Source organism: Melanerpes formicivorus, unplaced genomic scaffold, assembly GCF_026170545.1.
Source record: "Melanerpes formicivorus ecotype bairdi unplaced genomic scaffold, bMelFor1.0.p_v2 SCAF_34, whole genome shotgun sequence".
In the NCBI taxonomy this organism is placed as follows: Eukaryota; Metazoa; Chordata; class Aves; order Piciformes; family Picidae; genus Melanerpes; species Melanerpes formicivorus.
In genome coordinates this window covers 1,934,730-1,948,819 of record NW_027142386.1, presented here as the reverse complement: position 1 = coordinate 1,948,819, position 14,090 = coordinate 1,934,730, and the positions used below count along the sequence as shown (strand labels likewise).

General features: G+C 60.6%; 1 protein-coding gene across 1 annotated transcript; it reads right to left on the bottom strand.

Annotated features, from left to right (window-relative positions):
* Positions 1 to 8: 8 nt before the first annotated feature.
* LOC137450138 (ceramide synthase 4-like) lies at positions 9 to 12,606 on the bottom strand. Its single transcript, XM_068156366.1, has 10 exons — positions 12,332 to 12,606; positions 10,257 to 10,374; positions 9,018 to 9,136; positions 6,555 to 6,612; positions 5,888 to 5,938; positions 4,964 to 5,056; positions 4,426 to 4,554; positions 3,423 to 3,529; positions 1,392 to 1,536; positions 9 to 462 (listed from the first exon to the last, which is right to left on the bottom strand). Exons 1-10 carry the CDS (start codon positions 12,496 to 12,498, stop codon positions 394 to 396), a joined length of 1,056 nt encoding a protein of 351 aa, XP_068012467.1. The 5' UTR covers positions 12,499 to 12,606; the 3' UTR covers positions 9 to 393.
* Positions 12,607 to 14,090: the final 1,484 nt, after the last annotated feature.

The window sequence follows — 14,090 nt, the reverse complement described above, 5'->3', positions numbered from 1 at the left end:
CAAGTCAATTAAAGCTTGAGCAGTTGACTTTATTGTCTCATAAACCTTTGGGAAGGTGCTGAGCTAACCACAGTGAGGTGTCAGGACTCCAGCAGCTTGTTCATCCTTTCTCCTCCTTACAGTGAACCTCTGGCTGGTAGCCCTGGGCTCTCCCTGGGAGAAGGAGCAAAGGGGAAGCAGAAAGAAAGCAAAAGAGTGGTGCCAGCAGCAAGAGTGAGGAAAGCAGCTCCTGAAGAGGCTGAGCCTGGATGCACTGTGGTGGAATCCACCTAGACACAGGATGGTGCCCAGGGCAGATGTCTGTGGGCCTGCCTGGCCTGTCCCCCAGGTGCTGAGCAGAAGTCCCTGCCCTGGGAGCCTGCCCAGCCCCAGCTGTGCTGCTGCCAGCCTGGCTCACCCCTGGCTCTCCGCTGGCTCCTCCGCCTCGCTCTCCTCGGTGTCACTTCTGGCATCTTTTCTTTTCTGCAGGGCACAAAGGTGATGGAAAGCAGCTGCAAATCCTGCACCCTGGCAGCCTGAGAGGGGACCAGGTCTGTCCTGGTTCCCAGCCTGGCAGCTACAACAGAAGTCAGGGGGTGGCTGTGTGCTCAAAGGCAGCGCAGTGACTGTCCCTGCGCTGGGAGGCTGCCTGGAACTGCCAGAGCTTGGCTTTGTTATGCTGTCCCTGAGCTCCTTGGCTTGTCACCCTGATGGGCTGCTTGGAGTGTGACCTCCTCAGGACCAGGCAGTATTTGTCCTGCAGGTTCTCCTCTGCAGTTCATTGCTGCTGAAGCTCACTGAGGTGACCACGCTGCCTGGGCTGTTCCATTTGCAATCCCTCAGCCTCCCCTCCACAAAGCCTGGCTTTGCTCTGAGCTCCAGTCTGAGCTCAGCTGAAGGCATAACACCCACACTGTGGCTGGTTTTATTTCTGGCCACAGATCCCCAAAGCCTTCATAAATCTCCTCAGAAGCTGCCAAGATGCCATCTGCTGCTGTTAGCAGGGCAGGCCATGGGCTGGCACCTCTGAGGAGCAACCTCTGGCAGGCATCAAAAGCCTGGGGAATGCACCCAAAACTCAGAGGTGCAAACACACAGCAAACCCCCAGCCAGGCTTCCCTGGCTGCTCCTTGATGCTCCACACACCAGCAGGCTCCTCTTCTCCCAGGCCACGTGGGGGGAAGTGAGGGGAAAGGGACTGTGGATGGCTCCCAGGTCACCAGGAGACAGCTGCAAAGCAGAGGGCAGCTGCTGCTCTGATCCCTGAACAACCCCCAACACCTGACTTCAGAAGCTCCTGGGCCCCATTTCTTCCACCCTTCCCTTGCCCACAGGAATGGAAGAGTCTCCCAGGACCCTCCTGGTCTCTTGTGAGCAGTGGTGGCACAAGAGAAGACAAAGACTTTTCCTACCTCACCCTGGAGGATGATCCTGTAGATCATCTGGATGATGAGATAGGACCAGAAAATGTGCAGCAGCTGCAGGACCAGCAGGAAAACGTTGATCAGGCAGCTGATGAGGAACAGCTGGAACTTGGTCACAAAGAAATAGTAGGTGCTGTGGGACAGAGAGGCAGGGACAAGTCAGAGGGCACAGGACCAAGGCACCTTCACACCCACAAGGACCAAGCATCTTTGTGGGCAGCTCCATGGCTGGATGTGCCCCCAGGGGCTGCACCATCAGGCTTCAGGCTCTGCCCAGCTCTCACAGAGGAGGTCCAGAGGACCTGCAGAGGCTCAGTGCTGAGGTCACCAGCAATGTGGTGGTCTCTGCAGCCAGGTCCTGCAGGAAGGACCAGGAGCTGGCAGCATTGCTCCTGAAATAAGTCTGGAGAGGAGCAATGGGCAGAAATGAGCCACAAGAGGACCTGGCTGAAAAGATGAACCCTGATCCGGGTTGGGGAGGAGCAGAGGGTGAGGTGAGCAGCTGGGCAGGGGTCTGGCTGCAGCCACTGGGGCTGTCACCAGCTGTGGGGGCAGAAAGGAGGAGAGCAGTGCTGTGGACACAGGGAGCAGGCAGAAGACAGCAGGAAGGTGCAGGAGGGACAAGATGAGCACTGCTGGGTGTCCTCTGCAAGGACTCTGAGAGGTGGGACCCAAGACACTGTGGAAGCTGAGAGCACTGCTGGAGAGGGCATTTGCTCTGCTCTTGGCTTCCCAGACAGCTGCTTCTGCCCCAGGGCAGGCCCAGGCTGGACACTAGGAACATTTCTTTTCACAGAGAGTGGTCCCAGGCTGCCCAGGGAGGTGGTGGAGTCGCCATCCCTGGAGGTGCCCAAAGATGTGGTGCTTGGGGATAGAGTTTTGGGCTGACCTTTCAGAGTAGGGTCAATGGTTGGAGTTGATGACCCCAAGGGTCTTTTCCAACCTGAATTATTCTGTGATCCTGTGACTGGGGAATGGTTTGAAGCTGAGGGGCAGCAGGGTTGGAGTGGATCTGAGGAAGAAGTTCTTCAGTGGGAGGGTGCTGAGACTCTGGAAGATGCTGCCCAGGGAGGCTGAGGATGTCCCCTCCCTGGAGGTGTTCAGGGCCAGGCTGGATGAGGCCTTGGGAAACCTGACCCCGTTGAGAGGTGTCCCTGCCCATGGCCTCTGAGGTCCCTTCCAAGCTGAGCCACTGTGTGAGCAACAGCTCAGGAGAAGTCAGTCATGGAAACATCTGCTGACAGCAAGCAACAGAGCTCCAGGTGAGAGGCAGCCCCTGCCTAGGAGAGACAGTGGGAGGTGGGGAATGGAGGGGCAGAGGCTGTGGCTCTAGATTCATTAATATAGGTAATTAATTAACTCATGTAGTTGAAACCCTGTTCACAGAATCCCAGGATGCCAGCTTGGAAGGGACCCCAGGGATCATCTTCAGGTGTCAGTGCAGCTGCAAGGTCCTGGCCCTGCACCCTGCCAAGCTGAGGCTTAAGCTGCCCAGGGTAGGGAATCCTCCACTTCCCCTGGGAGATGATTCCAGTGCCCAGCTGAGCTCATGAGGAAACATTTTCCTCTGCAGTCCCATGGCAATCTCCCCAGCAGTACCTTGTCCCCACCTCCCCTGCTCTTCTCCTGGCACTCCTTGCACACAGGGAGTCTCCACCCTCCTGGCTGCCACCCTTCATGTCCTGGTCCCTGGTGAGAAGGTCTCCCCTGAGCCTTCTCTCCTCCAGGCTGAACAACCTCAGCTCCCAGCCTTTCCTCACCTGGCAGAGCTGCCAGGCCTCTGATCCTGCTCCTGGCCCTTCCCTGGACACTCTCCAGCCTGTCTGCATCTGTTCTGTACAGCAGGGACCAAACCTCTTGGGTTTGGTTTGTGGATCTTTCCCTCGGGTCCCTCAGTTCCAGTCGCTTTGAGCTTACCTCCGAGTCCCGTTCCCTGCCTTTGCTGCCCGCAGCACGGAGCGGCAGAAGCTCAGCTGGAGCCCTCCCCCCATGCCCAGGGAGCGGTGGGATGTCACTCACAGCAAGGGGAAGAGGACGAGCCGGGAGCTGATGAACACCAGGGCGAAGGCCACGAAGGCTGCGTCGCAGAGCCGCCTCCAGCGCAGGTAGTGCAGCACCTTGGCCAGCTGCGGGGACACAAAGTGCTGCCTGTGCCCTGCTGCGGGTGACCGGCCCCGAGGGGGGGATGTGTGCCTGGCCCCGGGGGGGATGTGTGCCGGCCCCGAGGGGATGTGTGCCGGCCCCGGGGCGGGGATATGTCCCCTCCACTAGATCAGGTTGCCCAGAGCCCTGTCCAGCCTCACCTTGAGCATCTCCAGGGATGGAGCCTCAGACACCTCCCTGGGCAACCTGTTGCAGTGTTCCAGCAGCCTCCTGCTGCAGAACTTGTTCCTCACATCCAATCTCAATCTGCTCTGCTCTGGTTTGAAGCCATTGCCCCTGGTGCTGTCCCTGCAGGCCTTTGCAAACAGTCCCTCTGCAGCCTTTTTGCAGCCCCTTCAGGTCCTGGCAGGCTGCTCTAAGGTCTCCCTGGAGCTTTCTCTTGTCCAGACTGAACACCCCCAGCTCCCTCAGCCTGTCCTCAGAGCAGAGCTGTTCCAACCCTGATCATTTTCATGGTCTCCTCTGGACCCTCTCCATCAGCTCCAGGTCCTTCCTATGTTGAGGGCTCCAGCCCTGCACACAGCACTCCACCAGAGCAAAGTGGCAGAATCCCCTCCCTGGCTGTGCTGGCAATGATGCTCTGGATGCAGCCCAGGCTGTGATTTGCCAACCCCCTGCCATGGGCAGGGACACCTCCCACCAGCCCAAGTTGCTCAAGGCCTCATCCAACCTGGCCTGGAACACCTCCAGGCAGGAGGCATCCACAGCCTCCCTGGGCAGCCTGTGCCAGGCTCTCCCCACCCTCATTCTCAACAATTTCCTCCTAATCTCCAGTCTCAATCTGCTCTCCTCAGCCTTCCATCCATTCCCTCTCACTCTGTCACTCCAAGACCTGCAGCTCCCTGTGGGGGGAACTCACCTCCAGAATGTAGTCAGAGGCATCGTGGAGCAGCATCACCATCGCCCCAAAGCGCAGCAGGTTGGCACAGTAGGACACAGAGATCAGAGTGATGGTGGCAATGTGGTGGATGATCTGCTCCTTAAAGTCCTGGCATGAGAAGAGAGACCCAGGCTCAGCCTTGGCTTGGGCTGCCAGCAGCTGGTCCCCACTAGGAGCTGGCTAACATCTCCCCAAACCATCAGTGCTGCCCAGCGCTCAGAGGGGCTGCACAGGCCCCAGAAGGATGAGCCTCTGTCTGGCCAGCTGTGGACATCTGCTGAGGTTCACAGCAGTGCAAAGATGTGAGAAGACCTTCTGGGACCTCCCCACCCACCAGCCTGCCCTTCAAAAGGTCCTTTCTTAACACCCCACAGCTCCCCCCAGGCCCCTCCTGAAGAGCTTTCTGTGCTGACAGGAGGTTGTGCCTTGCACCCCTGGGACCTGAGAGTGGAAGGAAAGAACCTCCTGGTGGGGGTGGGCCCAGGCTGTGTCTTGCAGCTGTGCTGCTGTCCCTCACCTTCCTCTTCACATCAAAGGGCAGGGTGGCCACCAGTGAGCAGTAGAAGGAGAGCTCCAGGAGGTAGAACCAGCCCAGGGCAGGTTGGAGAGGCTGTGAGGAAAGGAAGAGACAGCAGGGGAGGTGGGGAAGGGTCAGAGTCCCTTCCTTCACCCCGTGTCTGGGGCAACAGGACCCTTGCTGAGCATTGCTCAGATCCCCTCTGGGGCTGCTCTTCTCCAGGCCAAACAGCCCCAGGGCTCTCAGCCTCTGCTCCTCACAGAGAGCTGTTCAGGTCCCTTCAGCAGCTTTTGGCCCTCCCCTGGACTCTCTCCAGGAGTTTTTTGTCTCTTGTGGACTGGGGAGCATAGAGCTGGACCCAGTACTGCAACTCCACAGCCTGTCCAGGTCTCTCCTGGGGGGCAGCACAGGCTGATGTGGTGCCAGCCACCCCTCCCTGTGTGGTATCACCAGAAAACCTGCTGAGGCTGCCTCTGGACCTTCATCCAGGCCCCTGATGAAGATGCTGCACAAGGCTGGACCCAGGAGTGAGTCCTGAGCAGCACCACAAGCCCCAGGCCTGCAGCTGGACCCTGCCCTGCTGCTCACAACCCTCTGAGCTCTGTCCCTCAGCCCCTTCCCAGCCACCTCCCTGCCCACCCATCCCACCCCCACCTCCTGAGCTGGCCTCAGGATGCCCAAAGCCTGCTGCTGCCCAGGCAGGCACCAGCCCCTGCTCTGCCCTCACCTCCCAGCCCCTCACACCCCCACAAGGCTGCCAGGGGACCCAGCAGGGTTTGCCCAGGGTGGATCCATGCTCACCACAGCCCTGGCAGCCTGGCCTGGGCCCACAGCTGAGTGCTGTGAGCAGGAGGCTGGGCAAGAGCCCTGCTGGTGCCCCTGCCAACGTCCCTGCTGCTGGCATTCCATGGCCCTGCTGCTCACCTGCTGTGGGTATCTCAGCCAGCACAAGTTGTGGTCCCAAACCCAGGGCTTCTGTGCAAAGAGAAGGCAGCAGTGAGGACCCAGGGCCTCCAATGGCTCCTACTGGCCCCAGTGAAGCAGCACTTCAAGCTCTCAGTGTGGCCTTGGCAGGTGCAGTCTGCCCTGGGGCTTTGGAGCAAGGGGGTGTCAAGATGCCTCTGTGCTGAGTGGGTGCAGAGGATGTCCTGCTCTGGTGTGAGCTGTCCCTGCCCATGCCAGGGGGGTTGCAACTGGGTGACCCCTGAGGTCCCTTCCAGCCCTGACAATCCTGTGTCCCAATGAGGGTCTTGGCACACAGCAGCCATGGTCAGGACAGGCCTGCTCCTGGCTGAGGTGCAAGGGCTGTGTGTGGCTGGCAGTGGGGAATCAATGTGCAATGCTCCAAGGCATGCAGCAAACCATGGCAAGGTCACTGACACCTCACCAGGGCCACCCAGGCAAAGGGAGACTGATCTGCTGGGTCAGGTTCTGCTCCATGCCCCTGAATTTGTCCTTCTTTGCCTTTGGACCCATGGCCATGGAGGCTCTTTGCTCTTTGGAATGGCCCAGGCCCTTCAGCCTCATCTGCCAGGAAGGAGGAACCCTTGCAGGCTGTCACTGCCCAGCACCACCCTGCTCAGGTACTTACATCATAGAGGAGAGCCAGCCCAGAGAAGAAGGAGATGAGATAGAAGGTGAATCTCCAGCTGAAACAGAAAAAACAAAGAGATCAGAGCTGGAACAGCTTCCCAGGCTGCCCCCAGGCTGCCCCCAGCCTGCTGCAAAGCCTTCACAGCTTCCCAGGCTGCCCCCAGCCTGCTGCAAAGCCCTCAGAGCTCCCCAGGCTGCCCCCAGCCTGCTGCAAAGCCCTCAGAGCTTCCCAGGCTGCCCCCAGCCTGCTGCAAAGCCCTCAGAGCCACCCAGGCTGCCCCCAGCCTGCTGCAAAGCCCTCAGAGCCACCCAGGCTGCCCCCAGCCTGCTGCAAGGCCCTCAGAGCTTCCCAGGCTGCCCCCAGCCTGCTGCAAAGCCCTCAGAGCTTCCCAGGCTGCCCCCAGCCTGCTGCAAAGCCCTCACAGCCACCCAGGCTGCCCCCAGCCTGCTGCAAAGCCCTCAGAGCCACCCAGGCTGCCCCCAGCCTGCTGCAAAGCCCTCAGAGCTTCCCAGGCTGCCCCCAGCCTGCTGCAAGGCCCTCAGAGCTTCCCAGGCTGGTCTGGACAGGGCTTTGCAGAGCCTCAGCTTTGCCTGCACATGGCCACCTGCTGCAAGGAGCAGGACACCCACAGCCCACCCAGGCTCTGCTGTGCTCCATGCTGGGCACAAATTCCCAGGGGGCTCCATCAGCATTCCCTGGGATGCAGCACAACACCCAAGGCAAGGGAGGGGATTCTGCCCCTCTGCTCTGCTCTGCTCAGCCCCCACCTGCAGCACTGCCTCCAGCTCTGGGGCCCCCAGCACAGGAAGGACCTGGAGCTGCTGGAGAGGGTCCAGAGGAGGCCACAGAGAGGACCAGAGGGCTGCAGAACCTCCCCTGTGGGGCTAGGCTGGGAGAGTTGGGGCTGTTCAGCCTGGAGAAGAGAAGGCTCCAGGGAGACCTCAGAGCAGCCTTCCAGGAGCTGAAGGGCTCCAGGAGAGCTGGGGAGGGACTTTGGGCAAGGGCTGGGAGTGCCAGGATGAGGAACAATGGCTTTGAGCTGGGAGAGGGGAGACTGAGAGTGGAGATGAGGAAGAAATTGAGAGTGAGGGTGGGGAGAGCCTGGCACAGGCTGCCCAGGGAGGCTGTGGCTGCCTCCTGCCTGGGGGTGTTGAAGGCCAGGCTGGATGAGGCTTGAGCAAGCTGTGCTGGTGGGAGGTGTCCCTGCCCATGGCAGGGGGTTGGAGCTGGCTGAGCTTTCAGATCCCTTCCCACCCAGCCCATTCTCTGGCTCTGTGCCTGTCTCCTGCTGGGTGTTTGCAGGTCACAGCTGGAAATGCTTTTACACCACAGCCTGTGGAGAGCACCTGAAGGTTTTGAGGCCTTTGCAAAGTTAGAAGTAGACAGGAGGGAGGCTGCAGCTGGCAGCACTGCCTGGTGGCTCTGTCACCAGTGTGTGCCACGGTGGGAGCCAGGCTCATGCTGCAGGGTCTCCTGTGGCAGCTGGCAGCAGGCTCCTCTGGGAGTGTGTCTGGGGCTAAGGACAGGGCCAGGGCTGAGGATCTTCAGCAGGGTGAAGGGACAGGGGACCCTCAGCCAGCTGATGACACCAAACTGGGAGGTGTGGCTGACACCCCTCAGGCTGTGCTGCCCTCCAGAGAGCCCTGGCCAGGCTGCAGGGCTGGGCAGAGAGTGAGCATCTGAAGGGCAAGCAGGGCAAGGGCAGGGTCCTGCACCTGGGGAGGAACTACCTCCTGCAGCAGGACAGGGGAGGGAGGACCTGCTGGGGAGCAGCTCAGTAGACCTGGGGGTGCTGGGGGACAACAGGATGACCACAACCCAGCAATGTGCTCTTGTAGCCAAGAAGGCCAAGGGCATCTTGGGGGCCATCAAGAAGAGTGTGGCCAGCAGGTGAAGGGAGCTTCTCCTCCCCTTCCACTGTGAGGCCACAGCTGGAGTAGTGGGGCTGGAAGTTTGGACTCCTTTGTTCAAGGAGAGGGAACTGCTGGAGAGGGTACAGCAAAGGGCTATGAAGGTGATTAGGGGAGCAGAACATCTCCCCTGTGGGGCAAGGCTGAGGGAGCTGAGGCTGGAGAAGAGCAGCCTGAGAAGGATCTCATCAATGCTGATCAATACTCCAAGGGTGGGTGTCAGGAGGGTGGGGCCAGGCCTCGTTCAGTGGTGCCCAGGGACAGGACAAGAGGCAAGAGGCACAAGCTTGCCCATAGGAAGTTCCATCTAAAGGTGGAGAGGACCTTCTTTGGGGTGAGGCTGGCAGAGCCCTGGGGCAGGCTGCCCAGAGAGGTGGTGCCCAGCTCCAGAGGCATTCAAGACCTGCCTGGACACCACCCTGGGCAGCCTGCTCTAGGTGCACCTGCTCTGGCCAGGGCTTGGACTAAATGATCTCCAGAGGTGCCCCCCCACTGCTGCCATCCTGGGGAGGTCTGCAGGCCTCCTTGGGGGTCTCCATCCTGCACCTACCTGGACTCACAGAACTTCTTCAGCAGCCTGGGCCGGTCCTGGCCGCGCCGCTGCCGGAGCCAGGTCTGCAGCTTCCTGAGGGGCAGGTCCCGCTGCTTGGCCAGGGAGAGCAGCTCCTCCTGGGGAGAGAGCAGGGCAGAGTTGGTGCAGCCACTGCTCTGAGGGCAGAGGTCCTGAGCTGCCCAATTCCTTAGCTACCTAGAGCAACACAACCACATTCCAGGGGTGCCAGGAGCAGCAGCCTCACCCTGGCACCCTGGGGCAGGAGACACCTTGGCATGCTGGCACCTCTCACTGGGAGCTCACCCTTGTGGCTGGGTTTTACTGGCTAAGGGATTGATAACACAGAGTTTATCAAAAGCCACTCTGAGCTGTAGCCCTGGGGTTAGGGACCTAGGCTAGGAATGGCCTGGGGGGGTTAGGGCTGCCAGGGACTTCTGGAACCACTATGACAGGAAGGCTCTGGAGGTGCTGGAGGGTGTCCAGAGAAGGGCCATGAGGGTGAGCAAAGGGCTGGAGCTGCTCTGCTGTGAGGACAGGCTGAGGGAGTTGGGGTTGTGCAGTCTGGAGAGGAGAAGGCTCCAAGGAGACCTAATTGTGGCCTTCCAGGATCTGCAGGGGGCTGCAAGGAAGCTGGGGAGGGCACAGATCAAATCCTGGGCTCAGTTTTGTGCCCTCACTCCAAGAAGGACACTGAGAGGCTGGAGCAGGTCCAGAGAAGGGCAACAAAGCTGGGGAAGGGTCTGGAGAAGAGGGCTGGGGAGGAGCAGCTGAGGGAGCTGGGGGTGGTTAGTGTGGAGAAGAGGAGGCTGAGGGAGACCTCCCTGATCTCTGCAGCTCCATGAGAGGAGGCTGCAGAGGGAAAGATGTGGTGCTGAGGGCCATGGGTGGTGGTGACCTGGCAGTGCTGGGCTGCCAGCTGGACTTGATGACCTCTAGGGTCTTTTCCAACCTCCCCAATTCCCTGATCCTGAAGGTGTTCAGTTCTGCTGAAAATCAAGAGCCCTGCCCACAGCCCCTGCCCAGCTGGCTGGTGGCTGCCCCTGGCTGTGCAGCAGGTCAGGGGGTGCTGGGCTGCAGCTGGCAAACACCTTGGAAGATGTTGAAATATCTCTTTGTGTGTCCTCTGCCCTGCCAGGGAGGTGAGCAGGAGCTGCCTCCCTGTGAGGATGCTTTGGCTGGGCTGGGGGATGCAGAGGGAAGGTTGGATCAGGACCCAGGGACACAGGAGCCACTCACCTCCCTTGGGCTCCTGCCCAGCTGCAGGTAGAAGCTCTCCAGCGTGGCACTGGGCTCAGCCTGAGGCCTCAGCTTGTCCCTCACACCCAGCCTCCTGCCCAAGGGCTGAGCTATGGTTCTGCAGGAGGGAAGAGAGTTCAGCCAGGAGAGGACTTGTGCCCACCCTGTGCCAGCCAGCAGAGAGGTGCTGCCAGAGCTGTGCCCTGTGCACCGCAGCAGGCCTCCAAGTGCTGCAGCAGGGCACCGCAGCAGGCCTCCAAGTGCTGCAGCAGGGCACCGCAGCAGGGCTCCAAGTGCTGCAGCAGGGCTCCAAGCACCACAGCAGGGCTCCAAGCTCCACAGCAGGGCACTGCAGCAGGGCTCCAAGCACCACAGCAGGGCTCCAAGCACCACAGCAGGGCACTGCAGCAGGGCTCCAAGCACCACAGCAGGGCTCCAAGTGCTGCAGCAGGGCTCCAAGCACCGCAGCAGGGCACTGCAGCAGGGCTCCAAGCACCACAGCAGGGCTCCAAGCTCCACAGCAGGGCTCCAAGCTCCACAGCAGGGCTCCAAGCACTGCAGCAGGGCTCCAAGCGCCACAGCAGGGCTCCAAGCACCGCAGCAGGGCTCCAAGCACTGCAGCAGGGCTCCAAGCACCACAGCAGGGCTCCAAGCACCGCAGCAGGGCTCCAAGCACTGCAGCAGGGCTCCAAGCACCACAGCAGGGCTCCAAGCACCACAGCAGGGCTCCAAACACCACAGCAGGGCTCCAAGCACTGCAACAGGGCTCCAAGCTCCACAGCAGGGCTCCAAGCACTGCAACAGGGCTCCAAGCTCCACAACAGGGCTCCAAGCACTGCAGCAGGGCTCCAAGCTCCACAACAGGGCTCCAAGCACTGCAACAGGGCTCCAAGCTCCACAACAGGGCTCCAAGCACCACAGCAGGGCTCCAAGCACTGCAACAGGGCTCCAAGCACCGCAACAGGGCTCCAAGCACCGCAGCAGGGCTCCAAGCACCGCAGCAGGGCTCCAAGCACCGCAGCAGGGCTCCAAGCACCACAGCAGGGCTCCAAGCACCACAGCAGGGCTCCAAGCACCACAGCAGGGCTCCAAGCACTGCAGCAGGGCTCCAAGCACCACAGCAGGGCTCCAAGCACTGCAGCAGGGCTCCAAGCACCGCAGCAGGGCTCCAAGCACTGCAGCAGGGCTCCAAGCACCACAGCAGGGCTCCAAGCACCGCAGCAGGGCTCCAAGCACTGCCCTGGGGGCTCACAGACCAGCCCAAGAGCTTCAGCATGACCACAGCTACAGAGGCACAGCCCAAGGGACCCAGAGCTGCTCCAGGGCCCACCCAACGCCTGGTGCCTCTGCCAGGCCAAAGCTCTCTCTCAAGAGAGGTTCAAAGGCCCCAAGGCACAGGTGAGGGATGCTGGATGTGCTGTGGAGACCACAACACCCACAAAGGGAGCAGGAGTTCCTTCTGCTGAGGCCCTGGATCAGCTCACATTGCCCTGGGGTGGAGTCCTTGCTGGTCCCCTTTACCACCAGAGAGGGTGGGCAGGGCAGGGAGCTGCCACACAGCCACCACAGGCCACAAGGAGCAGAGAGACTCCATCCTGATGGGGGCAATTCGCTGTCCACTTTGCAGTGGTCATGAAGAAGATGAGGTACCAGGAGGTGCCTGAAGGGGCTGCAAGAAGGCTGCAGGGGGACTGTTCCCAAAGGCCTGCAGGAACAGCACCAGGGGCAATGGCTTCAAACCAGGGCAGAGCAGATTGGGATTGGATGTGAGGAACAAGTTCTGCAGCAGGAGGCTGCTGGAACACTGCAGCAGGTTGCCCAGGGAGGTGTTTGGGGCTCCATCCCTGGAGAGGTGAGGCTGGACAGGGCTCTGGGCAAGCTGATCTAGCTGGGGATGTCCCTGCTGAGTGCAGGGGGTTGGACTGGCTGAGCTTTGGAAGTCCCTTCCAGCCCAGAGCATTCTGTGACTCTACACTTAGTGTGGAGCAGCCCCAGAGGGCACTGGGGGGAAGCAGCAGGGCAGGAAGCAGCAGGGCAGGAAGCAGCAGGGCAGGAAGCAGCTGTGCTGCACTCACCTCTCAAAGAGAAGCCTGAGGATGGTCAAGAGCAGGGCACCAGGGATGCAGAGCAGGATGTCCTGAGGCTGTGGGTAGTGACTGTCTGCAGAGTCCTTCATGTCTTCCCAGGTAGCTCCAGGGGGCAGCCAGTACTCGTGGTGCCAGAACCACTCTGCCAGCCCCATCCTGGTCAAGGTGGTGGCACAGAGAGCTGTGGGACCCAGGGAGCAGGGAGCAGCAAGGCATGGAAGCCCCAGGCTGGCACTGGCACTGGCGCTGCCCAGCTCCCGCCCAGCCCCATGGCTTCAGAGCAGCTGAAATAGCTTCACCTGTCCTGACCTGCCCACGGCCTGGGGGTGGGGAGAGCTGTCCCAGCACAAGAGAGGCAGGGAGTGGGTGTCAAGGAGGTGGCTGACTTCAATTCCTGTCTGCTGCACAGCTGGCTGGAGTCCCTGCCTGCTGACAACAACAGCAGGGGGGTCCCTCCTGCCCCCTCCCCCCACCAGCCTTTCCCTGCCCAGGCTGCAGAGCCCTCCCCTGCTAGCTGAGGATGTGGATGGAGGGCTCAGGTGAGGCTGTGGCCACAACCATTGAGATCTTCTGACACCCTCAGGTCCCCAGCAGTCTCTCTGGGTTGCCCCACCTTGCCTAGCAACACCCCACAGCCTATTTGCATTTGCTGAGCACGAGGCTGGCATCTCACCCTGTGGTGAGAGACCTCTCTGGATGCCTTTGCCAAGCTGAGCAGGCAGCAGGCTCTGCCCCCTGAAGCTGCTCACTGGCTCTGGGGAGGACAGGAGGACAGGAGGGAGACAAATGGTTTCCTCAAGCACAGCCCAGGGAGGCTCTTCCCTGTGGTCTGTGTCTCCATCAGGGAGCAGGCTGCTCAGGGAGCTTTCTCTTCAGAGCTTGTGCTTGGGGCACTGTGCTTGGGCTGCAGCAGCTCTGCTGGGAGCACAGGCTGAGGGAGCTGGGGCTGTGCAGCCTGGGGAAGAGAAGGCTCCAGGGAGACCTCAGAGCTGCTGCCAGTGCCTGAAGGGATCCTGCAGGAAGGCTGCAGAGGGACTTCTCCTGAGGGTGTCTGGAGACAGGACAGGAGGAATGGTTTGGAGCTGAGGCAGAGCAGGGTTAGAGTGGAGCTGAGGAAGAAGTTCTGCAGTATGAGGGTGGTGAGGCTCTGGCACAGGCTGCCTGGGGAGGCTGGGGATGTCCTCTCCCTGGAGGTGTTCAAGGCCAGGCTGGATGAGGCCTTGAGCAGCCTGGGCTGGTGGGAGGTGTCCCTGCCCGTGGCTGGGGGTTGGAACTGGATGATCTTGAAGGTCCCTTCCAACCTGAGCCATTCTAGGACCCTGTGATTCTAGTTCCTTCCATTTCTACCAGTCTGAGCAGTCTGGGTGCCAGGCCACAGAGGGCTGCAGCTCCTCTCACTGCCACTTGCAGCATTTTCTTTGGATAAGAAGATGATTTCCAACCACAACAAGAAAGACACTCCCCAGCTGGCAGCTTGGCTCTTAGGAGGAGCTTCCTCTCAACACCTGACTGCCTGCCCCCCAGGCCTGCCTCGGTCTGGAGAGGCAAAGAGCCTCAGTTCCTTTGAATATTCCCATGGTATGAAATCAGAGGCACAGACAAGGCCAAAGTACCAACAGCCAGGCTGCTTATTGCACAAGCAAAGTGGCTGGGTCAGAAGGGGAGAGAGAGAGAAAAGAGAGGGGGAGAGAGAAGAGGGGGAGGGAAGAGGAAAGGAATTGCATTACCACACCTCTCACCCCCCAGG